The sequence below is a fragment of the Nipponia nippon genome, unplaced genomic scaffold (assembly GCF_047370975.1).
Source record: "Nipponia nippon isolate SJK-2023a ecotype South Korea unplaced genomic scaffold, ASM4737097v1 scaffold_30, whole genome shotgun sequence".
NCBI classification, from domain to species: domain Eukaryota; kingdom Metazoa; phylum Chordata; class Aves; order Pelecaniformes; family Threskiornithidae; genus Nipponia; species Nipponia nippon.
Genome location: NW_028262348.1, coordinates 6,069,200 through 6,096,742, shown reverse-complemented (window position 1 = coordinate 6,096,742; position 27,543 = coordinate 6,069,200). Strand labels below are relative to the sequence as shown.

The window sequence follows — 27,543 nt, the reverse complement described above, 5'->3', positions numbered from 1 at the left end:
AGCAGCCCCAGGGCTGGCTTGAGTCAGGCCCAAGAGGAGGACAGGGCAGTGGAGGAGGTGCAGCTGTGGGAGGACCAGGGGCTGTTCCCCTGCAAAGGATCTGGGATTGTAAGACCCAGAGGTCGAGATGTTTCTTGTTCTGGTAGCCACAACCAGGATTCTCAGGAGTTGGCAGCTGCTCCAGCATCTTTGGCTCCTCCATCCTCAGGCCCTGTGGGCCCATGGTCCAGCCCCAGTGCAGGCTCCCTTCTGTGGGAGCAAGTGGTGGGTCGGCACCACAGCCCCTGCCTTCTCTGGCCTCGCACCCAACAGCCCCTTGTGTGAGGAGATCACATCGGTCTTCTTCTTGCTGACATTGGGAGCCCACACATCACTCAGGAGAGGCCAGGGCTTGAGAGGAGGCGTTCAGTGGGGTGGGGAGGGGATGGAGCTGCCCTGGGATGTGACAGGACACCCCCTCTCAAGGGAATCTGGCCAGGAGTGGGGCCAGGGGTGGGGACTTGTGCTGGGCAAGTGGGAAGGGGACAAGAAGCAGCCCTCTCTCCCCACTTCTCCCTCCGGTGGCACCCAGGGCTGACTTGGCCAGGGTCAGCAGGCATAGAAAGGTGAGGAGGCAGCCAGAAGTTCAGTGAGGGGATCTGGAAGAGCCAGGAGAGGCCACGGGGCCAACTAGTGTCCACATGCACCAGGGCCCCCTTCCACAGCAGGTGAATCATGGCTGAGGGGACCCTGTGAACAGTGTCATGAGTGTGTCCGTGCTCAGTGCTCCACATGGAGAGGTTTCCAGCTGACATCCCCAGCTGGAGCTAGCTTGGATTGTAAACTGGTATGTCTGGGAGATGCCCATGTCACTGGGCATGGCTCAGCACTCAGACATGTGCCAGATTTCTAGGAAGGCAATACAGAATTATTCACAGCAGCAAAAGAGATGCTGACTGTGAAATGTTGCAGCTGGATATGATGGACCTTAGTGGCCAGGTGATATAATGACACTGTTTCAATAAACACAAACTAAAGCTCAGGGGAAAAATACTAATTATACCTACAACATACTGTATACTTATGTACTTGCCACATTACCACTTGGATTTTGGAGTCAGAGCGTTCAATTAAAATAGAAGCCTGGGGCTCAGCAGCGAGCAGAGAGGTAAATATAGCGCTAATAATAGCACTGTCAGTACTGCACTGTCTCTCCAAAATGGTGGAAGCTCTGGATCCTGATCTGTGCATGGGCTGCCTCAACCTGGCAGGGAATGTGGGCTGAAGTGTCACTGTTTGCCTGCCTTGTTCCTGCCTGCTCAAGGCATGTAAGTGCTGTTGGCCACTGTCAGAGAAGTGATGTCTGGGCTGAGCTGCATGGTCCTTCTTCTGGTTTTATATCCCTCACCTGCAGTGGAAACTTGATGTTGCAATATTGCAGTTTTACTGCCATGCAGTGGAAGTGCTTGAGGTTAGTAGCACTGCATTGTTTTCTACATTTCTCCTGTTGGATTATTTTCCATGTTTCTTATGTTTGGAGGCAGGGTGGTTTCTCTGGTGGTGTGCTCTTGGGCAGTGCTCTCTGCGGGTGATGCTGGAATCCTGTTTTGCAGACAGCCTGTTGCAGGGCTGATTCCCCAGTCATACTGGAGTTTTTAGAGATGGGGTAGTATGTTCTTCAGCACCACAACAGTTGCCTCATATTTTGATAACCCACTCCTTGTTGCCCTCTTCGAGCAGATGCTGAAGGTGTTCCAGTACAGCTGTGAAGCACAGAGTGTTGTTTTGTTCAGGGCCAGATTATGAACTGGTTTACTGAGGCATGGACATCAGCTGCCTGACCTATATAGGTCAGTGCATTACCCTTCAAGAGCTAGCAAGGTTTTACAGATGATCCTGGGCTCAGTTACATCGTGTGGTATATAAGCTTATTTCCCTTTCCTGAAGAGAGGAGATTTTGGCCATGACTCCTGCAGGATCCAGCTCCAGAGCGGTACCTCTGGATGGCGCTAGCAGTGACACGATCCCATTGTATCCCATGAGTCGGTCTGGCAAGGGCAGGCTGGTGCCTTTTGGCAACCAGCTGGGTCTCAGGTGACTTTCTGAAACATCTGGCGATGTGGTGGTCAAAGGCTGTCTTGGGCTCAGCGACCATGAAATGATAGAGTTTTCAATTCTAGGAGAGGTAAGGAAGGGGGTCAGCAAGACCGCTAGCCTGAACTTTAGAAGGGCGGACTTTGGGCTGTTCAGGAGTCTGGTTAACAGAGTCCCTTGGGAGGCAGTCCTGAAGGGCAAAGGAGTCCAGGAAGGCTGGATGTTATTCAAGGAGGAAATCTTAAAGGCGCAGGAGCAGGTCGTCCCCATGTGCCGCAAGTTGAGCAGGCAGGGGAGAAGACCAGCCTGGCTGAACAGAGAGCTTTGGCTAGAACTCAGGAAAAAAAGGAGAGCCTACCGCCTTTGGAAGAAGGGGCAGGCGACTCAGGGGGACTACAAGGATGTTGTGAGGATATGCAGGGAGAAGATCAGAAAGGCGAAGGCGCAGCTGGAACTTAAACTGGCCACCGCCATTAAAGACAACAAAAAATGTTTTTATAAATATGTTAGTGACAAAAGGAGGGCCAGGGAGAATCTCCCTCCTTTGTTGGATGCAGAAGGTAACCTTGCCACAAAGGATGAGGAGAAGGCAGAGGTACTTAATGCCTTCTTTGCCTCAGTCTTTAATAGTCAAGCTAGTCATCCTTGGGTTTTTCAGGCCCCTGAGCTGGGAGACGGAGATAGGATGCAGAGTGAAGTCCCAGTTGTTGACGAGGTGGCAGTCACTGACCTGCTCCTCCACCTGGATGCGCACAAGTCCATGGGGCCAGACGGGATCCACCCGAGGGTACTGAGAGAGCTGGCAGAGGAGCTTGCCAAGCCACTCTCCATTATTTATCAGCAGTCCTGGTCAACCGGGGAGGTCCCGGATGACTGGAAGCTAGCAAACGTGACGCCCCTCTACAAGAAGGGTCGGAAGAAGGATCCCAGGAACTACAGGCCTGTCAGCCTGACCTCGGTGCCGGGGAAGGTCATGGAGCAGGTCATCTTGAGTGCCATTATGCAGCAAATGCGGGAAAACCGGGGGATCAGGCCCAGCCAGCATGGGTTTATGAAAGGGAGATCCTGTTTCAATAACCTGGTCTCCTTCTATGACAAGGTGACCCGCTTAGTGGATGAGGGGAAGGCTGTGGATGTTGTCTACTTGGACTTTAGTAAGGCCTTTGACACAGTCTCCCACAGCATTCTCCTGGAGAAGCTGGCTGCACACGGCTTGGATGGATGCACTCTATTCTGGGTTAAAAACTGGCTGGACGGCCGAGCCCAGAGAGTGGTGGTGAATGGAGTCAAATCCAGTTGGCGGCCGGTCACGAGTGGTGTTCCCCAGGGCTCAGTACTGGGGCCGGTCCTGTTCAATATCTTCATTGATGATCTGGATGAGGGGATCGAGTGCACCCTCAGTAAGTTTGCAGATGACACCAAGTTGGATGTAAGTGTCGATCTGCTGGAGGGTAGCTTCCAGGTAGCCCTGCAGAGGGACCTGGACAGGCTGGATCAATGGGCCGGGGCCAACTGCATGAGATTCAACAAGGCTAAGTGCCGGGTCCTGCACTTGGGTCACAACAACCCCAGGCAACGCTGCAGGCTTGGGGAGGAGTGGCTGGAGAGCTGCCTGGCAGAAAAGGACCTGGGGGTGTTGGTTGACAGCCACCTGAACATGAGCCAGCAGTGTGCTCAGGTGGCCAAGAAGGCCAATGGCATCCTGGCCTGTATCAAGAATAGCGTGGCCAGCAGGACCAGGGAGGTGATGGTGCCCCTGTACTCGGCACTGGTGAGGCCGCACCTCGAGTGCTGTGTTCAGTTTTGGGCCCCTCACTCGAAGAAGGCCATTGAGGTGCTGGAGCGTGTCCAGAGAAGGGCAACGAAGTTGGTGAAGGGTCTGGAGCACAAGTCTTATGAGGAGCGGCTGAGGGAGCTGGGATTGTTTAGCCTGGAGAAGAGGAGGCTGAGGGGAGACCTTATTGCTCTCTACAGCTACCTGAAAGGAGGTTGTAGCGAGGTGGGGGTTGGTCTCCTCTCCCTAGTAACGAGTGATAAAATGAGAGGAAATGGCCTCAAGCTGCGCCAGGGGAGGTTTAGGTTGGATATTAGGAAAAACTTCACTGAAAGGGCAGTCAGGCATTGGAACAGGCTGCCCAGGGAACTGGTTGAGTCTCCATCCCTGGAGGTATTTAAAGAACAGATAGATGCGGTGCTCGAGGACATGGTATAGATGGACTTGGCAGTGACAGGTTAACGGTTGGACTCGATGATCTTAAGGGTCTTTTCCAACCTTGACGATTCTATGATTCTATGATCTCTATGTGCTTGCCAGGACTGAGGCTGTGGGCAGCCAGATGGCTTCTCCTCCGGTAGTGTCAGCTGAAATCCTACCAAGAACCATTTTGCTTTTGCCTGGTTAACTCCGGGAGTGGAGGAGAGATGCCCAGAAACGTGCACTGTGCTCTGCTCTGACCTTCTCTAGGAGGTTGTGGGTGGCTCAGCGAAGGGCCCAGGAGGACCATCAGTGGGGAAGTTAGGAGATGTGAAGTGGGCCTGAGGGGATGGCTTCAGATTGCCATCTTTAAGGTCCAAACAAAGCAAAGGCATCTCAGACAAATGGCTGATACTCAGGGACAGGAGCTCTGACATCCCCCCAAAGTCCCTCATAAAACCAGCCAGATCAGTTGGAAACCAGTCCCAAGGCCATCAGACTGTGCATCAGCATCCCTGGGGGGCTTGGAGAAGATCAAGGCATCCTCTGGTGAGGCACATTTGGTTGCCACCCTTCTGCCATCCACCCCACCGCCCTCCCCAGGTGGTTGGGGTCCCCGCTGTGCTCCCCCATGTGCGCGGCATCCCGAGGGCTTGGTCCCATGCGTCCTGGGCCCTGCCTGCCTGGAGCATAGCCCCGTCCTGCTGGCAAAGCGTCCACTTCATGCTGCGGGAAACCCACAGCAAATGGCTGCTCCGGGTTAGCAGGGGGTTTGGTTTGCCTGTGAGTCGGCTGTGGGAATCGGCTATTGAGGACCTCGGAGTAGGCTGGTTGCCTTCCAGAAGAAAGCCCAGCCTCTGCGTAGGTGACAGTATCTTTGTTTCAGCTTTCTCTTTGCTCTCCTTTGCGTGGCTGACGTTGTCTCATTGGCACGTTCTGTTCACAGCGGCATCTCATTTTGGTATGAACTCACTTAGGTGCAGTTTTACTTTCCCTTCTGGCTTGAAGCTCATCCCCAGTCACCTGCTCCTCTTTGGCACTCACCTCCTGCCTCCTTTTTTGCCAACCTTTGTACGGTATTTTATTATATGTTTTACACTAAATTATTGGCCTGTATCACCGATACATCAACGGCTTGAGACCCTCTCTGATACAAAGCCATTTTGCCTTTCTTCCTGCCAGTTTTGGCAAAGGGCCATACAGCAGTTACTGCACGTGACTTCTCCGCTGCGTTTTTCCCTAGCGCTCCCAAATTTTCCTCTGCATTTGTGCACCTACTCACATGGCATTTTTTTGCATTTGCTCCTGCATAAACATTGGTGTGCTGCTCTCCTTGGATGCTCTTGCGAGAAGAGCTCTTGGCTCTTTCCTGCTCCATTTCATGTTCCCCCTTTGCAAATGAGCTTGTTCGGCAGCTGCACACACATCTGATTGCTCATTGTAGTCTGCAGGCAAGCTTGTGTGTTTTTTGTCCTTTTAATAGTCTGTCCCAAACTGGTACCCCTCAGTGCCCGTTATCAAAAGGCACCCATCCGCTTTGCACCATGCGGCAAGGCACCGGTCTCTTGTTCCTCTATAGCCTGGATTACTTATTCAACATGCTTCAGGCTTTGAAGGTGCACCTGCAACGCACCTGGGACTTGGTGGAGGTCATGCCATGCACAGCAGAAGGGGAGTTTGAAGGTGTGCGGGAAGGAGTGTGTGTGTTTTGGAGGGATATAGCTGAATGTAAGACGGATATGTGTGGATATTTTGAGTTGGTGCTTAAGTAAAGGGGAGAAATTGCAGTGCTTGGTGTCTGTCTCCTGGCACTTCTGTATTTTCTTCTCATCGGAAAGGCCTTGAGGCACTTTCTAAGCTGCAGAAAAGCCTACTTTGCCTGTGTTAAACTATCCTTTGGAAACGGTTTTAACTTCCTGCCCAGACCAGAAGGCTTTGTGAAAAACGTATGGCAAAACCATAGTAAATCAGTTCAAGCACAGGTATGAATGAGTAAAATTAATTAAATGTTCTATTTTATTGCCAGTTGTGTTGTATGAGTCTTTGCTGTTTTCAGTCAAGGAATATAACCGAAAAGGTTTATCCTAATTCTTAGTCTGTACTAAATCTGAGAGCACTATCAGTCAAAGCTAAGGAGATAAACACAACTTGGTGAACTGTTTGCCTGTCCCACTTAAACATAAAAAAATCTTGTCTTAATAGTATACAAAATTGGGTTTTGGTGCAAAATGGCCTGATATTGAAAACCATTTCTCAAATAAATAATTGTTCCAAAACGAATGGGATTTCTGCAGGAATGAACATCACTGGAAAGGGGGAACTTGCAAGACCGGGCAATAAAGTAGCTTTCTTTTTTTCATCACCTAATAATAAAAGAAAAAAACCTGACTGAAATGTATTTATGGTTTAATCATTGTATTTGGGCTGTGACCTACGTGCTTAGAGATTTAATTCCCAAAGGTAGGGCTTTGGAAAGTTATTAAAGTCTGAACATAAATGATACGAGGATTTTTGTAATTTTAAACTTTGAAAGGATGATGGAATTTATAAACTTCATAACTGAATTTACCAGCAACTCCCAGCACGGTGACCCCAGTGTCACGTTTTCCCCTTGTCACTCGGGACACCGGGGGTGCGTGGGCTCAGTGCAACTTGCCCCCATGCTCCATGCACCTGTTGTGCTCCTGCTGCCCGGCCCCTGCCTGCAGCTGTTGGCGCAGGCCGCAGCATTGCTCACTGGTTTTCCCTCCCCTCCCTGCAGCACCCGCATTCCCTGCCCGTACCGCTTCTCACGGAGCTTTTCTACCCAGCACAGGTTGTGAACGACGCCTGGAGCCCAGGACAGCACAAGCAGGTGATTTATCATGCGAGGATGTGCCTGCGCCCTTGCTGACCTGCCCGCCATCCCCGTCCCCGCTGCCTGTCCCGGTCGGCACCATGGGAGGATGCTTCTCCAAGCCCAAACCAGGTGACTGCCCTCCAGTGCTGTGCCCCCATCCTGCTGTCCCAGTGGGGAGAAGTAGGTCAGTGGCGGTGGACGCTGGCTGAGGGAATGTTAATTCTCGGCTCCCGCAGGGAGGATTACTGGCCCGTTAATCCCCCCAAATTCCTCGGCGCTCTTGCTTCCAGGCAGGGAGCTGTGCGGGGGCTGCAGCAGTGCCAGGGGGCAGTGGGTGGGCGGGAGGAGAGCTCAGCCTGCACCCTGCAACCCCATCCGAACACCTGCTCTGCCAGCTCTTCCCCACCCCATCTGCTCGTACCCGCCCCCCCTGCTTCTGCCTTCACACAGTGTGTGGGGGCAGAACTGGCCCCCTCATGCCCCAGGGTGGGTTTGCGTGACAGCCATTCCCGTACAGACATCCCCGTATGGATGTGTGTGGCTCCAGCACCTTCCTTGCTGCTGCGGCTTTGCCACTCACTGTCCAGCCCTTAATTTTGTCCCTGCTGGAAGGGAATGACCAGGGAAGGAACACAGCCACCTAATGCTTGATTTATGTTGCTGTCTTAGTCCCACCACCCAGGCCAAGTCCTGGGGCTCTCTGGATTTTATTTTCCTGGTGAAGCTTGTCCATGCATGCTGCCTCCAGTGGGGAAAGCAGCTGTAGGCACCTGGACATCAAGGATATTCCTCTTGCCCTGCATGCTCCCACCGCAGCTGGGCTGGATGGGCTCCCTGCTCTTTGCGGTTTGGTGAAGGTGGGCGTACGTAGGAGAGGAAGGGGCCGCAGTGCAGGCTGTGTGGGCACACTGGCTGGTCGAGGGAGGTCTGCTGTGGAAGTGTCAATGTTAAGCCTTGTCCTGAGCCCCTGACGGCAGTGTGGGCATGAGCAGGCATCGCGTGGCCGCCCGGGCCCATCACACCCCGCAGCACCCGCATCGCCTCAGTGCTGGTCCCCAGGGACCGATGCTGGTGCATGGGGGGCTGGTACAGTTGGTGTTGCCAAAGCTGCCTTCAAGGAGAGCTCCCATCCTGCAGCTTGTTTTGGCCACCTAAGAGGGAGCTGAAGGACGACCCTGTCCTTGTTACCTGCTCATGCCCAAGGGCAAGGGGAATCAGATAGTCACGCTGATCTGTCAGATCAGTCAGCATCCACACGTAGCCTTTGCGGGTCGAAAAATGTCTTTGGGGGACCTTTATTGGCCATTTGTCTTCATTGCCTCAGACAGTGGGGATTTCAGGTTGAAGGACTCAAAAGGTCAGGGGTGATACAAGTCATGTCTGCGACCCACCAAGCATGCACTGAGTGAGGTCCTCTGCCTTTGATTTGCAAGGCACAAGGAGAAAATAAAAGTGGTTTTCTGCCCTTGACCTGTATTGTGATTATTTTATGGGTCATTTCAGTGGCAATGGTAATATGGCATTGGACACTGTGAACTGTAAGTTTTCTTTTGTGAAAACCCACGCTGTTTATATATCCTTTCTCGAAATGTTTAAGGAGTGAAAATGCATGCAGGAGTAAATGCCTTTGTTGACTAAACTTGTAACAAACTCTGCTGGCAGTTCCACTTTATTTTGTATACCATCAGCAAAACTGTGTTTAATCTTGGACCAGTGCAGGAATAAAAGCGCTCTGCAGGCATATTTCCTGAACTGCAGATTTTCATGTAGAGCTGTATTTGCATAGCAGGGCCAAATGACTGAAAATGCCATCCTGTAATGTAACGCTCTCTCTGCAGCTCTGGTTTTGATTAGCAGTCTTCAAAGGCTTTTGACAAGCCTTTCCCCAGCCCCTGGTTCACACAGCACTGACTGCAGTGCTTCATCTTGGTGGTTATAAAACCTGCAAATGCAGTGAGGTAAACAGATGCATTTGCAGATACCGATTGTTCTGGCAAGGAGGTTTCACAGCTTTTTTATGATATTTGTCATTCCTGTTTCTTGCAGGAACTGTGCACCGTCAGAGCTAAGTAGTGGACTTTGCTATTTCTAAAAATCCACCTATCCCCTGTATGAATGAGAAGCAAATCATGCAGGGACAGAACAGAGCTATTTTCACCATCAGTGCTGTTTTGACATGGAGGGAATATTTCAGATGCAGCCTGAAGTCAACAGAATTTATTTAGACACTTTTGAGAGATGTATATGAGGTCCTTATCTGCTACATCTTCTTATATCCGAGAGAGACCCTCAGTCCCCCTGAGGATGCTCAGCATTTCTCCAGATAACCTTAACATAGCACACACGTTGCTGTGTGCCAGGAAGACCTTTTGATGAGCAGATCACAGGTACAAGAGCTTTGGAGAGTGGAGTCCTGCGACAGTAAATAACCAGGCTGGCTGTACCGGAGGCCAGCCCTGAAGTCTGGCTGCTGCTGCAGTGCCCGACCCCATCCTGATATTTAAATGTTTAATTAAAAGCTTATGTTCAAGCAGCGAAGTAATCTTCTGTTATCTCTAGTGCTGCAATCCCGTGACACTGGATCCTCTTCTGAAGGCCCAGTTCTCAATCTCTGCATAATTTTTTTTTCCCTTTTTTTCTCTGGGTGCGTGATGCATACGCGATGAGCTGCCAGCTGGCAGTCTGCGTGGGATCCCAGCACCCGCTCCAGGAGAGGCAGCCAGGTCAGGCTGATGGGTAAAGGGAACCATCGTGCGCCAGTGACTGCTTGGTGTGAGCTGCAGCAGCACCATCTCTGCACCAGGCATGGGAGAGTGGCTTGGAAAACCTATAAAGTTGTGATTATTTTTCTTTGCACTCTCTGCTGGGCTCAGTACTTGACGGTGGGGCAGGGCAGCAGCTCCGGCACAGCACGACGTGTCTGTGGGTGAGCTTTGCCCTTGCACAGAGGATGCATTTGGCTCTGAGCAGGGAACAGGTCCCTTTCGCAGGGATGCCGCACACTGATGGAGGGAGTGCCGTGGGCTGTGTGTCCCTCTGAGCTTGGCTCTGAGGGTGCCCCCGGGCTTGGCTGGCAAGGCCTACCTCCTGGTTTTTGGGAGAGTGGTGCTTGCTGAACAGGGCATCTGGAGAGGGAGGGTAGAGCTGGGCACATTTGATGTGATGGTTTTGTTGTTAGCTCTCTCGTTTTTAATATAAATGGTTTGGAGTCTCTTTGAGACCACCTAAAGTAGTTGTCATTGAGGTTTGCAGTTAAGAGGCAGCACGGGCAAGCCTGGGGGATGCCTGGAGAGCTCAGCTCTGGCAGGGCAGAGAGACCCCAAACATGTCCCATGGTGGTGGATTTACTCTGTGATGGCTGCGGGAAAATAAACCCTGCTGGGATAAACTGGGCTTTCTAGCTGTGCCCACTGTGTCCTGCTGGTTGCTCCATCATCACTACCCTTGATGCTCATCTGGTTTCACTCCTCTCGGAGCTGTCGGCACCATACAGGCAGTACAAGGCCGTTCCCTGCCCTCAGTGCTCACTTGCCCTGTGCCTGCAGCCCCTAAGCAGCAAACCCTGAGGCACTGCAGGATTTTGTGGTTGGGGAAGGCAGACACACAGCTCTCCCCTCTGCCAGCCCAGATCCTCCATTCCCTATGGCCAGGTGTCTTTGTCTTACCCAGACTCCCCCAAATTCGAGCCAACTCTTGGCTCATGCCAATTCTCTCTTCCCCTGCACTGCCGTATTAGCTTAGTATTTTCCTTGTTTCTACCATTCTAAGTATGATACTTTAAATGGCCTGATACCTATAGTTTAAATTTAGCCTCCAGAAGGGCACTGAGCCATACTGGGAACCTAATCCTGTGGTGAAGAAGTCTTGGGTCATTTAATTGCCCTAATTTTTTAAAATAATGACCATGGCCCTGCACTACAGCCCAGCCACCATCCACCTGCCAGCACCCTGCCCGGGGGTCAGTGCCAACATTTCCAGCCTCATGTCTCAGGTACCTGCCTAAAAGCAGGCAAAGGCTTTGACTTGTCCCACAAGGCTGTGAATAGTGATGGAGAAGGAGTAAATTTACAGAAGATGTAATGGGGTGTTAATGACCGACTGCCAGGTGTTAATGACATGAGGCGAAGCACAAGAGCATCGTGTCCACAGTGTGAAAAAATAAACTGAGCCAACCATGATAAATGGTGTTGGGACGTGGTTCCTGGGTGTGCACGTAGGGGTCCTGGCAGTGCTCCGTCCTAAAGGCTGAAAACATGGGAGAAAAAAAAAATTGGGTCACAATTTATAGTCTTGACAAAAGTCCGTATTTTAAGCAATTCTATGATTTTGGGGAGCTGACTCAGGATTTTTGAATACTAAGAGCTGGCAGTGCTGAGGTATGTGGATGTGTGGTATTAACACCTGCTAATGCTCAACTGTTTCATCTGCTTTTTTGTATATTCTTATAAAATACTTCCAGCCCTGGCCTCCTGGTCCTTCAAATATATATGTGTATGTGTATATATATAGATAAAAAATACCTATATATTAAATATATATGAACACACAGAAACATGAATACACAAAAACACATACATACACATATATGTATGTATATAAGTGATGCTGGTGGCACAGGGCAAGCAGGCATACCTATATATCTATATCTGCATCATCTATATCTATATCATCTATATCTATATCTATATCTATATCTATATCTATATCTATATCTATATATCTATATCTATATCTATATCTATATCTATATCTATAACATCTATATCTATATATCTATAGGTGCATACATATACATGCTTGGAGAGCAGCAGTTGCTCTGCCCTGGAAGCTACAGCTGTCACCCTTGGTCCCACCAGCCATGGCTGAGGCAGTGCTGCTGTGTGACAGTGGTGGCCTTGGCTGGTCCCTGAGGAGTCGGCCGCTGCAGATTTGTAGGCACGTGCCTAAAACTTTCCAAATAGTTTGCTTTAAGGTCAGGAACCTCCTCTAGCCATTATAGAAAATGACTGTCAAAGAGATGGAGCGCGGTGGACCCAGCCACAGTGTGCCAATCGGATTTCAGAATTAAACTTGGGTTTATAAATATTTCATTTAAATGTCATTTTCTCTGATGGCAATTGAAGCAATCTGCTGGATCAGCTCAGGTGGTGCTGAGCCCTGGATTCCTGGAGGGATCATCTCTTGGGAATGCAGGTCTCTGGCCAGAGGGACACCCCACGCAGGGCTGGGGTGGACAAGGAGGAGGAGGAGGAGGAGAAGGGGGGATAAAGGGTTGGGGAGAGGCGAGTGGGAGTTGCCCCCCATGGAGGCAAGTGGTGACGTGTGGGGCCCAGAATAGGAGGCGGGAAGACTTTATACCTCTTTTTATTTTTCCTCTGGACATTTGTCCAGCAGTGTCGGTGAGTGCTGAGTGGGGACGGCTCGGGAACGCTGTCACTGGTGCCAGAGACCTGCTGCTTTTTGCATATGTTTTTCTGACTCTGGGGCATCAGGCCAAGTGAGAGATGGGGGTTGTTCCCTGCAGGGTGAATTCACTGGCACCAACGTCACCTGTTAGGGCTCAGAGCTGCCGGCTTCGCCAGTGCCGGCCTGGTCTCACCCTGCGTCGCGGTTGGCAGCAGCGGCAGCATGCTCGCTGGCTCTGGCGTCTGGCCACAGGGATGCACAGCCATGTTCGCTCCAGATAAATGTCTGATCAACTGCGTAATCGTGTGAAATGATCCTCCTGATTCTTTGACAGAAAGTATTTCACAGGGACTGGCATAAATGGATGTTCGTTATATTTCCTAACTCTCTCTGGAAAATCCGTGTCTGCTTTTCCAAACGCCATAGGAAAACAGTGCTTATGGAAAGTGGCCTCTTTGCTGGGTACCTGCAGGGAGCTGGGCTCCTTCTGTAGAGCTCCAGGAACAAAGTTACTCATAGCAACATTTTTTTTTAATGCATGATGCTGAGCCTATTAGTTTGCTGTAATTCCTGCAGCTGGCAGCTGCTATAATGCAACAGAAGTTCACATTTTCTATTGGTTCAGCATGGGTACACAGAAAATTGCTTTACTGGATCTGTCTGTCAGAGCCCCCGGTGAATCCTGCCCCTGGTGAGTGTAAGAATTTGGCACTTTGGCAAAAAAAGCAGAAACTCACAGGACTCTTGAAACAACCACCTGCCTCCAGTGCCTGGATGGCCGTGGCCTCTTGCTTTTCTCCCTTCCTAAATGAATGACCTTCCCCCTGACCTTTTCTTCCATCGTCCTCTCAATGGACTTGCAATAAACAGCGTAGGGCAACAGATGAAGCTGGGAAGACCCAGCACCCTTCTCTTGCTGCAGGGCTTGTCCTGCTTTTCTGGGGCACATTGTTCCCATCTCTTTGCCTTTCCTTAACCTGTTTAGGTCATGAACTTTAATCTTTATCTTCTGCACAGCTTTTCCTATTCATGACATTTAGAAGACGGGGAAAGCTCAGCAATCTCCCATTTGCTTGAAACAGTTCTTCAGTCTCTGGCACTTACCCCCTGGCTTGCTATAGAACTCCCCCGGGGTTTATTATAAATATTAATGGCTTTAGTTTTATGAAGTCCCTAGGAGCTAAAGTGATGTTTTTCACTTTATGATGTGAGAACTCATCACCAGCTTCCTCTGATGCTCCTGTGTCCAGCCTGCTCCCCCCAGGCACCGGGCGGTGGGTAGGGCTGCGGCTGGGTGGGTGCATGGCGAGGCTGGGTGAGTGCTGCCCTTCGGGGAGCTGGGATGAGCCCCTGTGCTCCCCCTCCGTCCCTGCATGGGGAGGGGAGGACCATCCCAGTGGAGGCAGCGTGAAGGTGGAGGGGGATGGAGGGGCAGCGCCAGGGGCTGCCTTGCTCCATCACTGCCCCATGACAGCACCCAGGGTGGCAGTGGGGCCGAGGGGACCTGCTGGCTCTGGTGTCCCCTCTGATGGCCAGGGGGATGTGCTGTGCTGGCACAAGTAGCTTCCGCACGTTCCTGGGTCCCCTGGTCCCCAGGCCAGGGATACTTTTATTGTCAAACCCGTTCAATGGTGTACACCTAAGGAAAATGGACAACCCTCGCTTTTCTCACTTAATGCTGAAGATTCACTCTACGCTGAAAACCTCATGCAGAAATAATTTTGGATATTTCTAATTCCTTATTAATTGGTCTCCATCTAATGAAGCAGCCTTATACACCATGCAGTGTTGGCTTTCTCTTTCAGTTAATGTTATCTACAAACAATTAAGTGGTTTTCTGAAGTCTGTCTGAGCCCTGGAGGCCTTGGCATGCCTCACATTTAGCCGCCTGAAGCTGTTTTCCACTAAACAGGACAGGAACTGTGACTGAGGGGTTGTTTTGCACCGATGACTAATGTCTGCTTGCAAGAATATGTACTTTATGCATGCAAAGGTACCCGATGGAGAAAGAACAGTGGAATAATGGGCTTGGGTAATCAAGCCGAGTTTGATATTAAATGTTTTACCTTCCCAAGCAAGCCAACAAAAAATGTGTGTTCTGATGTCTGTCAGCCCCTTTCAAAGTCCAGGAGGGAGAGGCAGAATGGCAGCAAAACCTCTGCCTTCATTTTAATGAAGATTTCTTTCTGTTCCTGCAGTTGAAGTGAAAATTGAAGTTGTGATTCCTGAGAAGGAAAGAAGCAAGGAGGAGATGTCGCCCAACGGGAAAGCCAGCCCCCTGATCTACAAAGTCAATGGAACTTCCCGGCACTATCATCTTGAGGAGCACCCCATTGCCAGCAATCCCTACCACAACCCAAAGGATGTGGTGGAAGCATCCGTGTGCCATGTGAAGGACCTGGAGAATGGACAGTAAGTACCTACAATTTTTGCAGGTAAAACTCGAGAGACCTTATAACCCAAACCGAACCCGTTGTCTTGTTCTTTAGAACTTCTGGAGATGATAATTTAACTTAGTAAAATAATTTTTATTTTTCATCTTAAAAAATGACATCACAGACAAGTGACAACTGTTTTTTACCAGAAGGTCTGCTATTCCCTGCGTGGTCTGCCCTGGGACTCATCTTAGAAAGACGTGATGTTCTGTAGCAGAATTTCTCAACAGGCTCTGCTCAGCTTGCGTTAGACAACCCTGACAATTTTTTATAAATTTATAACCTTAGTAGTTTTACAAAGCAGCATGAGTAGCACATGGGTGGAGCTGATGGGGCAGATGGTGTGCTACGTCACTTCTGCAGTGCCTTGCTCTTCTAGCCGAGCGCATCTCTTTCAATTTGCTCTTTCACCAAGGATGCAATTTTCCAAATGTTTTGCTAATGGCAACACACTTCAGCTGTGTAGTTTCACTACCCTGATTTAAGAGTTTTCTGAAGTCTAAAATGTGTCTGTCCCAGTCACCGTGCTTTACAGGCTGGTGTTTCTTTTCTGGGGTAGATGTGCCTTTTCTGCAGCACGTTCCGTTAGTCTTATGGCCAGCATCTCAGCAGGCTCTGTCCTTGTGTGAAAGAGAACATAGTTCGAAATGGCTTTTATTCCAGTGAGGCAGTGATGTCAGGTGTGTGGGACACAGCAGGAATCTGGCAGCTATTTGCTTTAAATTGAACTATTGCTTGTGATAATATTCTAGAATAATCCATGTACTAGAAGCTACTTTGTGCTAAACTTAAGGGGCTTCATAGGCTATAAATTCTTCTCATTAGGTAAGTTCATCCAGGAATAAACTGTTTTTTTCATTGTGATGGGAATTTACGTATTAGACCATTCTACAAAGGGATGCACCAGACTCTGTTGGATTAAATCTTTACATGATGAGGTGTGGCTGACTCTGCAAGCTCTGCTGCAGCTCAGAGAAGTGCTGGAGGGCCCTCAGGACCTGGAGGTGAATGGCCTCCTCCAGTGAGAGGCGGGGATGAGGAGTCAGTAGAGATGCACTGGACTGGAAGGCAAGCACAATGGCTGCAGGGCTGCTTCTGGGAGGTGATGGGCAACCCACTCCCTCCTGCACAGGTGAGCAGCGACAGCAAAGCTGGGGAACCTGGGGCAGAGCGTGGGCAGTGACTGGGATTGCCTTGAAGCTGGAGCAAAGCAAAAAGGGGAGGCTATCCTGGGAAATACTGGTTGCACAGGGAGGGTCCTGTTCCAGTGTCAAGACGTAGCCTAATGGCTGAACACCAAGTGTTCACGTAGGCAGCTTCTGGTGACTTTGTGTTTGGGGTGTTACTAAAAGCGTGTGCTCTGCTTTAGTGCCCCAGTGCAAGAAGGATGTTGGAAAATTAGGGCTGCAATAGGTACATTGACTGGAAAGCATGCAGTATAGTAGATGAAAAAATTCAAGGAGCTCTGCCAGTCATGGGGAAGGTGAGGAGGGAGCTGGCTGCAGTCTGTGAGAACATACCTGGCTGCAGGTGGCTGTAGCAGGGAGCTCCTCAGCTAAAGCCAGGGCTAGAAACTGGCATTGGTCTGGAAGCTGGGCTCACACTTCAACCATGTATGCATTCAGCTACCGAAACGTGCTACCAAGTACGGCAGCGGACTTCCCATCACTGGACATTTTAAGTTGCGAATAGCTTTTTTTCTAGCAGGCTGAGTCTAGCTCAAAAGAGAGGTGCTGCGAGAAGGTCCCGTGGCTCATGTAAGCAACGGGCCAGACCAAAGGATCCCCTTCTCACTCTGATACCCAGAGGGATTTTCTGGGATGATAGTGGAATCTGCAAGCACAAGGTGCTCTTTCTGCCCACTCTTTCCATCTTTCTGATACCAAGATGGTCTCAGCAGAACCACTAAAAGATACTGGAGGATGAACTCTGGTGCTGCTGTACCCAGCCAGCCTCCCAGCAGGCTAACTGGGGAGGTCAATGAGCTGCAGGCAGAAAACAGCCCCCAGTGCTCCCTCAGCTCCTGAGCAAAGGTCCTTTGCAGGCCAGAGCTGAATTTTAGCTGGTGCTTCCCAAGTGAGGAGCGGAGTGGGGCAACAGGACAAATTCCCAACTGAGTAAATAGCTCAGTGGGGAGCAGTGCAATGTAAACCATCCTCTCGCTCGCTCTGGAGTGAGTGTGGGATCAGGAGCCTTGCAGGTGTCTGTGTGCTGCCTTGAAGACACCAGGTCTTGTTTTTGACTCACTCAGATCACACAGTTCCTTGGGTACGTTGTAAACTCTTTCACTTATCTTATCTTATCTTCCCATAGAGTTATGGTTGTCATTTAACTGCGTTTTATCTGAAGTACTACACAGCTGAGGAATGCAGTAGGACTTGTACTGCTCTGTTCCCCTTGTGCTGAGGGAAGGACCTGCAAGTTCCAAGTGTCCTACACGGGGAGGGAGCAGAGCTGCATTGCTGGGGAGCGGGGCTGACAATTTACTGGGACAAAACGGCTCCCGAGGGCAGGCCTCTGCTGCTGTTTTCACCCAAGGTGGCAAGAAAATTGAGCATTTGCCGTTACTCTAGTGGGACACGATGTAGGTGGAGCAGGCATCTGCAGGAAGACTTGTCCAAGGTGCATTTGAAGGTGTTACAGGGTGCTGGTGGACTGAGCCCTGGTCTCATCTCCGTGGCTGTGAAGCAGAGAGCAGGACAAGTGTTTCTGTAGCCTGAGTGCAAGTGACAGGATAGAGTTGGGATGTTACCCAAAGAGGAATGAGCACACAAACTGTCCCATCCTTCTGAGACCCTGGGACCTATCGTGCATGAACAGCATTCAGAGATCACACATGGCCAGTAGCTTTCTTGAGCACATGGGGTTTGCTCTGTGTGTAGTGGTGTATGCGGTACACCAAATGCAATGTGCCAGGCTTGCTGTAGAGATGGTCCACTTCATGCAATGGGAACAACCAGGATTTCCAGATAAACATCAAGTTGTGCAGGGACAGGCTTTCTGGCTGGAAGAGGGGAGATTTCCAGGGAACAGCAGAGCCACGCTCTCTGCCCAGCTTCCTGCAAAAGGAGGGCTCACTCCTCATCTCTCCGCTTTCCTCCATGGTCAGCTGGAAGGCTCTGCTGTAGGGAAGCAGCTGCTGATAATTGCATTGGGAAGAGGTTCAGTGCCTGACACAAGCCCGTGGACTGCACAGGGTGTATCAGGGCTGTTGGTTGGAAAGGGAGCACCTGAGTGGTGAGAAGAGAAAAGGAGGGGAGGACAGGACATGTTGGGATGAAGATCTGGTGGAGACATAGTGAGAGACCAGAGAGTAAACATCTGCTCAGCGCAGAGCAACACCATCAACGATGCTTGAGCACTGCCCCTGTGGCTGGAAAGCTGCAGAAATTCCCTTGGCAAAGATCTGGGCAGGCGGAGGAGTGGGGGTCTCAGCACTGGAGCCTCCTGCATCCCAGTCTCCAGACTCTGCAGAGAGGAGCAATGGGCAGCCTCCAGGAAATGATGAATGGTTGAAAAACTCATATTTCAGTGGATAGTGCAACTGCCCAGTGTAATGCAACTGCCTAAATGCAGCCCAATTCTGTATATGGGGTCTGCAGGGCTTGGAAACTCTTGCAAATAAAATCACATGTTGCAGCTGCATTGCAAAACCTGTGCCCGACCAGCCTGCAGCAAGCAGAGCAACAGGGCACAGCTGGCTGGGTGCCACTGGGCACTGGGGAGGAGGCATGCCATTCCCAGGGAAACCTGGGCAGCCGGCTGCTGGGGCAAATGCATCTGCTATTCGGGGATGCTGCACCCACACTGCGGCTGGTGCAGAGGTGTATGTCGCTCAGCACAGCCTTGCTGAGCCAGAGGGCTGCAGATCAGCTCTCAGTCAAGCCAAGGGAGTTAGAAAGGATTTTCTAAAATGCTGCTTTCCAGCACTAATGGCATCATTAATCACTCATTTAGCAGATGGGGATGCTCAGTGGTTCTTTCTGTCTTTGCAGACAAGGTGCATGACCGGCAAAGAGATGCTTTTGGCCAGGAGAGGGGTGGCTGGAGCCTCAGCCTGCCTTGGCTGGTCAAGGACCAGGTGACTGCAGCTGGGGAGGTGTGACCCAGAGAGCCTAAAAATTGCAAAGCTTTGTGTGTAAAGGATTCCTGCTGTGCTAATCACACTTCTGTCCAGGGTACCACACAAGCAACTGTGGTCTTTCAAAGAGCACCGGAATCTCTCTGGGGGAATGGCTCAAGGGTTAAGTTGGCTCCTATGGAAACACAGGGCTGAGTGCCAGCAGCACCAGGGAGGCAAAGCCCCTCCCTGATGCAGAGCTGGGGCCAGCAGAGCAGGCGGGCAGGTCACTGTGTGAGCTTTACTCTGCAAAAACAGCTGAGGGAAACAGCAAGGAGGTCACACGTAGGTGTCTGCTGTCCTGAGGGTTTTATCAGGAAAAGGTGACCCATGTTGTTGACCCTGGGACGTGGTCAGGACCAGAGCACGACCCCCTGAGGCACAGGGAGGCAGACCCCAAGGCCGGAGTACGCAAAGGGTCAGAATTGTGTCTCCTGGTTTTCGAGTCTCAGAAATGTTGTTTTTGCTTTGAGTGAGTGAACGTAAGCCTGGCAGGGACCTGCTGAGCCGCTGGGGCCAGGAGGGGAGGTGGTGTCGCAGTAAAACCAGTTTGGTTTCTTGCTCCCACTACATGCTGAAAAGCTTTATTCTGACCCCCTGGACTTGGGTGGAGACCACCAGCCGCTTCCCGAGCAGCTGGGGAGGTGCTTTGGGCCACCTCTTGGCACAGTGATGGATAAAGAAGCTGCCACTCAATGGCCCAGCTTGGATGTGCCCCAGGCTGGGAGCAGCAGAGCCACCTCCAAAGCTGGCTCGGTGACAGGAGTGACCCACACCTGTAAGTCAGCTGGAGTCGGTGGTGAGCAAGTTGAAGGAGGGGGGGAGCCTGGTGGGACCAGGGCTGGGGTGCAGGGCGAGGGGGTGGCATCCACTGCTAGGCAGATGCTCTGCCATGTGTTTTCCATGCTCCTCCTCCCCAGGATGCGGGAAGTGGACCTGGGCTGCGGGAAGGCTCTGCTCATCAAGGAGAGCAGCGAGTTCCACGCCGTGGGACACAAGTGTCCCCACTATGGGGCTCCGCTGGTCAAAGGTCAGTCTGCATCGCACCCGAGGAGACTAACCAAGGGCATCAAAGTGCTGGCAAAAGACAGCCCAGTGTTCATCTGGCTGTGCTGCCAGGCATGGGGCAGTGCCGTGCTGCATGTCCAGCATCATCTTGGCATCTTCTTGCTGGGAGAAGGCATGGGCAGAAAGCTGGGGGTGCACAAACCTCCTGGGAGCACTTCACCGCAGGTCTGGGTTGCTGGTGACCCCAGCTTGCCACTGCTGGTCACAGGGCTGGGGCTTCTTTGGGTGACTTTGAAGAACAAAACAGCACAGGCACCATTAAATTTGGCTTCTGCTTCATTCTTCAGCTGGAGCTGAACCTCTCTTGGATGGCATGAAACAGCTGCAGCTCACTGTCCCCACGCAAAGCCCAGTTTTATGGAGCTTTTTATAGTGTTCTGTTTATCGGTTCCCAGCCACTGAGGAGTTAAAAAAATGTCTTAAAGGGAAAAAAAAATCACCTTATGATTTTTCAGGCCACTCAGTCTTAAGAAATAAACCACAAAACCACAGCTCCCTGTAAATCAAAATCCTGTTTGTGGGGGAAGGAGGAGGTTCTTTGGGCTGACAGGATCCTTTCAGTAGCAAAAAGAAATGTTGCTGGTGTTATTGATTGAAGTGGAATGAGGTACAGTGGTTTTCCATCTTGGCACTTAAAAATATGCATTCTAGCATTTTCTCAGCATGGGCTTCAAGCAGGTCCCTTTGCAGAGTCTGATTAATGGTAGCAGGCAGTGCTGGCCCAGCTGTGTGCTGGTGAAGTGCATCACCCAAACTGGGGGCAGGGGGCACTTTGCTGGAGGTGGGATCCTGGGCAAGACAGCAGAGCACCCTGCCAAGTGCCCTCTGGGCATTGCTGGCCCAGCAGCAGTGCTGGGTGCAGGCAGCCATGCTCTCAGCCCCTTGCCTGGGGCTAGCAGCCCATTGAGCAGGGCAGAAGAGCCCCACGCTGCTCCGGTGGCCAACTCAGGTGAGAGCCTGCCCACCTTTCAGAGACCTGTGGGCACATTCCTGAGACTGGCCGCTCGCCCAAGGATCTCATCAGGGAATACAGGATTTGCTGCAGAAGCAAGTGCAGGAGCTGCCCCTGTGTCCCCATGTGTGGTGGGTGATGAGATGTGGCACTACTGTGCCTCAGCAAGTGAAGGCACAAGCTCAGGACCAGTCCAGCATGGCCAAATTGTAGCTGTTTGCTCTTCCCCGGCATTGTGAGCCAGCTCTTTCAGGCAGGGAAAGCCAAAGTCCAAGGTAGCAGCCTCTGAGCAAACACTTACGAGGAGTAAACTTGTGGCTTTGGGCATGCCCCGTGCTTTCCTGGTGGTGTGCAGACTCCTTGCTGTGTCAGGATCTGTTCTGAAACACACTTGCTCTAAATAAGTGATGCTCTGCTTGAGGTGCTGCTTGCTCCGGGTGCTACTGGGGCTTGAGGTGACTATGAGACCCTGGAGACTTCAGCCCCAGGCCCTGTTGGAGAGCAAGATTGTATTCCAGGCAGAGCAGACAACTTTGGAGCTGTGCTCAGAGGCGCTGGAAGGGCACTGTCAGCAAGGGCATTTCACACGGGATCCCTCTATACAGGATTCAGTTGGTAACTGTGTTCACCCTCTGTCCCAAACGGCTGGACCAGTACCACGTGCAAGTTAAGAGAACTCCACATCAAGTAGCCAAGATGCTGTTGACCATCCAGGTCCACAACAGCTGTGATGTATCCTGCAGGAGAGGTGACACCTCTGGGTAAAGGAGTGTCATGGGGGACATGCTCGCAGAGTCTGAACTTTGAAGCTGCTCTGCACGGAGCAGCACAGCTCCTGCCGCTGCAGGAGGCCCTGGGCAGCAACCTTCAGCCTTCAGGTGGTCAGCTTCGCTCAGCAGTGACGTTCACATTGTGAAGAAGCTGAGGAGTCCACTATCACCGGGACAGCAGGAGGGAGACCTGGCCTCTGCCATCCCTGCCCTGGCCAGGTCATGGCAGCTCGATCTCAGTGGGCTGCAGGCAGGGGTGGGAGGCAGCTGCAAGGCAACACCAACTCTGCTCTGCCATGTTTCCTGCAGGGGTTTTGTCCAAAGGAAGAGTCCGCTGTCCCTGGCATGGAGCTTGCTTCAACATCAGCACAGGTGACATAGAGGACTTTCCTGGCTTGGACAGCTTACCCAGGTTCCAGGTGAGACCTTCATTCTTGCAGCAGCAGAGGAAATCACAGAATCACAGCATGGTTTGGGTTGGAAGGGACCTTTAGAGATAACCTAGTCCAACTCCCTGACGTGGGCAGGGACATCTTTCACTAGATCAGGTTGCTCAAAGCTGCACCCAACCTGACCTTGAACACTTCCAGGGATGGGGCATCCACAGCGTCTCTGGGCAACCTGTTCCAGTGTCTCACCACCCTCATTGTAAATTGTAAAACATTTCTTCCTTATGTCCAAGCTAAATCTACCCTCTCTTAGTTTAAAAGCATTACCCCTTGTCCTGTCCCTACAGGCCCTACTAAAAAGTCTGTCCTCATCTTTCTTATAAGCCCCTTATAAGTCCTTTCTTATAAGCCCCATTTAAGTATCAAAAGGCCACAATAAGGTCTCCCTGGAGCCTTCTCTTCTCCAGGCTGAACAACCCCAACTCTCTCAGCCTTTCCTCATAGCAGAGGTGTTCCATCTCTCTGATCATTTTTGTGGCCCTCCTCTGGACCCGCTCCAACAGGTCTATGTCCTTCTTGTACTGAGGACCCCAAAGCTGGACACAGTGCTCCAGGTGGGGTCTCACCAGAGCAGAGCAGAGGAGCAGAATCACCTCCCCCAACTTGCTGGCTATGCTGCTTTTGATGCAGTTGGTTTTCTGGGCTGCGAGTACACATTGCTGGCTCATTTCCAATTTTTTACCCACCAGTATCCCCAAGTCCTCCTCCTCAGAGCTGGTCTCAATCCATCCATCCCCCAGCCTGTATTGATACCGGGGATTGCCCTGACCCAGACGCAGGACCCTGCCCTTGGCCTTGTTTAACTTCATGAGTTTCACATGGGCCCACATCTCGAGCTTGTCCAGGTCCCTCTGAATGACATCCCGTCCCTCTAGAGTATGAACTGCACCACTCAGCTTGGTATCATCTGCAAAATGGCGCTTTGCATTGGGATAAGCATGCTCTTTGAAGGTATGGAGCATTTTCTAAGAATATGCTGGGGGGCCAGTGAGAGCAGCACCTCACCCAGCTCTCTGTCACTGACGGGCATCAGACACCTCCTGGGAACCTGAAGGTGGAGGTGCACCGTCTGGGAGGTCTCTTGAGCAGGAGTGAGGTGGGACTGAGAAACTAGCTGTAAGCCTGAGATAGAAATCAGGTTTTACACTGACCATCGGTGCATGGTTGATATGAGACAGGAAAAATCGCACAGCCTCGAGCTGGGGCAAGCCCTGCTGTGGCCTGAGCCGCTCTCACAGGAGACCTGGTGAGATCAGTGCTCTGTTCGTTAGTTGTTGCACAGAGGGAGTAATCACCCTTTTCACATTGGAGGCACTCACTGTCCTGCAAACCGCTGCTGTTCTGTCACCCTCAGGTGAAGATTGAGAAGGAGAAGGTGTACATCCGAGCAAGCAAGCAGGTGAGGGGCCACTGGCAACCCTAAATCAAGGCCCATGCTTTTGCCTGTTGCTCTGTGTGCATGGGAGTGGGGTGAAATGCTTTTCTTTGGGCCCTCTGGCAGGGGAAGCAGTGCCTGAACAGAAGGATGCATGAGCATCCAACATGGGTAAACCAAAGGCCCACCTAGCCTGGTCCTGTCTCAAGCAACAGCCCGAAGCTTGTACAGAGTCACGAGTGGAGCAGGGCAAAGGTGTTGTGTCCCCCTCCGGTCCTGCCTGGGCTCCCCCAGCCTCCCTGCAGCTGTTGGACACCTGAGCTGGGGTGTCCATGGATTCAGGAGGTCTTACTATGTGTTTGTCCTGAACTTGTCCTATGTTTCCTTAAGCTCATAGCAACTTATAATTTAGTTGGCCCATGGAAACAGGCCTCTTCTACCAGCCTTTTGGCCTTGTCTGCGGGGTCTGAATGTGGCATGGCAATGACAGAGATCATCTGTGCTCCCTCTTGAGCCCAGACATCAGCTCCTTTTGCTGGAGAAGAACCTGGTGCATGGGCAGGGAGGGCTCTCATCCCACCAGATAGGATGCAGAATGAAGCCCGTTCAAGCCACTGCCATCTTTCTTTCCATGAAAAGCTTTCTTCTGACGCATATTTGCATGTATGCATGAGTGAATCCAGTGGCTCAGAACCAGCCGGACCCTTACAGCACTTGGGTTAGATCCGGAAAGGTCACCTGAATGGCAGCACTTCTACTCCAGCTGATTTGGGTGGGATGTGATGAGGAAGGCTGAGCCTGTTCCCTCTATCAGAAACGGATTTTGGCCTCCAGTGGCTGCCAAGAGGGTGTCTGTGCAGCAGGGCTACAGTGGCATAGGTCCTTGGGTGTGCTCTGGTAGGTTGAACAAGTCCATCAGCTTCTTTGGATATCAGAGGTATACCAGCTCTGCTCAGGCACAGCATAAAGTTACTGATAGGACTTCTGCATTTCCATCTCACCGGTGGGTTGCAGAATTGCACAATGACACACTTGAGCTGCTTTTTCAATTTTGGTTTCCCAGCTCTGTGTACCTGGATGAATTTGCAGAAGTCGATGGATTTATTTTTCTTTTGTACCTTGTAACGGGGTAGTGCACTGGATGGTGGAAAAGTATTTGGATGAGCATGGGTTTGGAGTCCTTGTTGGGTACAAGGGTGCAGTTGTTCCCTTTCTATCCAAGCTGTTTTATGACAATAGTGTAGTTGTCCCCATTCCTGCCTGGCTACCCAGCTTAAAGCTGAGAAAAGATAATGACTTTTCTTCTTGTTGGTGCCATAGGCCCTTCAGACACAGAGGAGGACAAAGATGATGGCAAAGTGCATCTCCTTGAGCAACTATAACCTGAGCAGTACCAACGTGCTGATCATCGGTGCAGGTATCGGGTGGCATGTGCTGGGACTGGTGTGTGTCCCCTCCTGGGCGGGTGTGTGGAGAGCAGGGTGTCTGTGTGCCCTGAACCTTCTGTCACGCCTCCTGTGTCCCTCCCTGTGCAAGGGGTCAGACCAGAGGGTCTTCCTGAGCCTTTTTGTCCTACACACTAATGGTCCAAAGGTGCCCTCTGCCTCTGGTCTGTGGAACTTTGTAGTTCCCTGTCACAGTCCTTTGTAGCGGGTGCCCTGAACCCTCTTCCCTCTACATCCTCCCCAGATACATCAGTAACCCCTGATTTCCACAACTGATAAGTGTAAAGTCCTCTCAGGTGTTCCTGTGATGCGGATACACCTTCTCCTCTTGGAGCCTGCACAGCTCTGTCTCATCCCATTACAGCTGCCTGCAGCTCCAAAGCTCTCACCTCAAGGTGCTTCTCTGAAGATAAATTCTTCCATCTTCTGAGAAAATATCAAATGCCTGCATGCAATAACAAAACTGCCAAACTATCTTTTTTTATCTCTTGTCCCAGCTCCATTTGTGTAATGCGGTTTTTGTAGAAAGCTTGATGGAGTGAATCCCATCTACTGAGTTTGCCTGTTTCTGGAATGGTTGGATGATGGGCTGGACCATGTCGTGGTGAAATGGAGGGTGGGAGGACACAAGCTGTCCAGTGTTGGACCTGGGGCTGGGAGGGAACAGCTGCTCCTGGCACATGGGTTGTTCGTACTTGATTACAGCCCCCAGGTCACCAGATCCAAGCTGTGGAAATGGGGAGCACGCTGCAATCTTCTGCCATCTAAGTTGCAGCTCACAGCCTGAGCGGAGGGGAAAACCAGCCTGGTTGGCTTTTCCCTTGCTGCTGGGTAACATTTTTCCCTTCCTTGTGCCTCTGCTGTTTGTTGACTGAAAGCCAGGGTGTGACACCGCTGCTCCCCAAGGTCAGCTGGGCTGTCCTGGTGTGCGGCAGGGCTGGACAGTCATCAAAGTCCTCAGCGAGGTCACTCCACGGGCAATGTTAGCCATTGCTGAAGGAACTTTCTCAGGCTTGACCAGCTAAATTTACAGGCCTATTAAAGACCGAGGTCTGTTCTGGTGGATGATAAAGGAGATTTCAAAGCTGGAATTGTAATGAAGAAATGTTGGGAAGAGACTAGCCATCCAGCCCTGCATCGAGGACCAAGATCCAGCCATGCCCAGCAGAGCTGAGGGCAAGCGACCGCAGCCCCTCGCTCATGTGAAGGTCATCCTGGCATCAGTGCAGCATCAGTCTTGACTCAGCATGCTCCAGGCAGTATACACGGGATGTCCACCCACCTGTCTCTTCTTCCACTGTCCTCCACCTCCATCAACAGGAGCGCTTTGTTGACGGACCAAACAATGATACTGTCCAGGTCCATCTTCTTTCATTGGTATTACAGAAACTGTGGCCCTTACAACACTCATCATTGAGTGAGGCTTCCTTGGTTGAGAAGAGAGTCAGGACTTCCCACTTGAGCTCTCAAGTCTCACCAATTTGGCCAGGGAAGAAGGGACATGCCCATCAGGCTGCCTGGCTGCAGGGGGGACAGCATGCCCCAAGGCAGCTTTTTGTTTGATTTAGCCTTTTTTCTGTGTTTAAAAACAAGGAAACAAAAAAACCTCAAAGAAATTGCATGCAAAATCCTCTACAGTGAAGCATGCAACCAACACTTCAGCCATGAAGAAGGGAGGACTCCCTGCACTCCATGTTCAGGAGTGTGCAGGAGCTGAGTGTGCAGAGGGGAAGCTGCAAGACTCTTTCCTTACTAGGGGAGTGCAAGGGTCTGAGCGGCCGCCCATGCCCTTGCACTTGTGAAAGGTGTGTAGGTGTTGACAGCACTCCTCAGGTGAGCTCTTTGTAGGTTTGTGTGAGTTTAGGGAAAGACAAGTCCTGCAGAGGATTAATGTCATGCTCCACAGACAGAAGGTCCCTCCTCCTGCCTGGGGCACCCACCCCGACCGGCTTCTTGTGCAAGCTGTTTGACTTGTGAAGGGCCGTGAAGTAAGGCCAGGGCTAGTGGACATGGTGATTTTGGAGTCAGCCCTGGTGGGGTTTAGGAGCAAAGGGTTCAGACCTTCAAATGCCCCATTACGCATGGCCGCCGGTCTTCCTTCTCCCTCCCCTCCCAGGGGCAGCTGGACTGGTCTGTGCAGAGACCTTGCGCCAGGAGGGTTTCTCGGACAGGATTGTGATGTGCACGATGGACAGACACTTGCCCTACGACAGACCAAAGCTCAGTAAGGTTTGTATCACTTTGGGTATGTCACATTCCTCCCATTTTAAAATTTGCCCTAGGACCTTTCCCCACTGTTATTCATTGCAGCAGCATGTTTCTTCTTCCTTATTCGTCCTGTCTCTGTTTTCCCTTGAATTTTCTTTTCTGTTGGTGACTGAAATATGAAACACAAAAGAAGAGTTGTTCAAACTCTG

General features: G+C 51.2%; 1 protein-coding gene across 4 annotated transcripts in view; it reads left to right on the top strand.

Annotated features, from left to right (window-relative positions):
* The window catches only part of AIFM3 (AIF family member 3), a 54,547-nt gene that overhangs the window by 7,606 nt on the left and 19,398 nt on the right, over positions 1-27,543 (top strand). For 3 of the 4 annotated variants that reach the window (XM_087768426.1, XM_087768425.1, XM_087768424.1), the window contains exons 2-8: positions 7,083-7,235; positions 14,711-14,924; positions 19,988-20,097; positions 22,167-22,276; positions 23,661-23,705; positions 25,002-25,098; positions 27,243-27,355. In XM_087768426.1, coding sequence (XP_087624552.1) covers positions 7,205-7,235; positions 14,711-14,924; positions 19,988-20,097; positions 22,167-22,276; positions 23,661-23,705; positions 25,002-25,098; positions 27,243-27,355 — 720 coding nt within the window. In that variant the 5' untranslated portion in view covers positions 7,083-7,204. Of the gene's footprint in view, positions 1-7,077; positions 7,236-14,710; positions 14,925-19,987; positions 20,098-22,166; positions 22,277-23,660; positions 23,706-25,001; positions 25,099-27,242; positions 27,356-27,543 lie in introns of all 4 variants that reach the window. The other variant, XM_087768427.1, reaches the window with a different exon arrangement.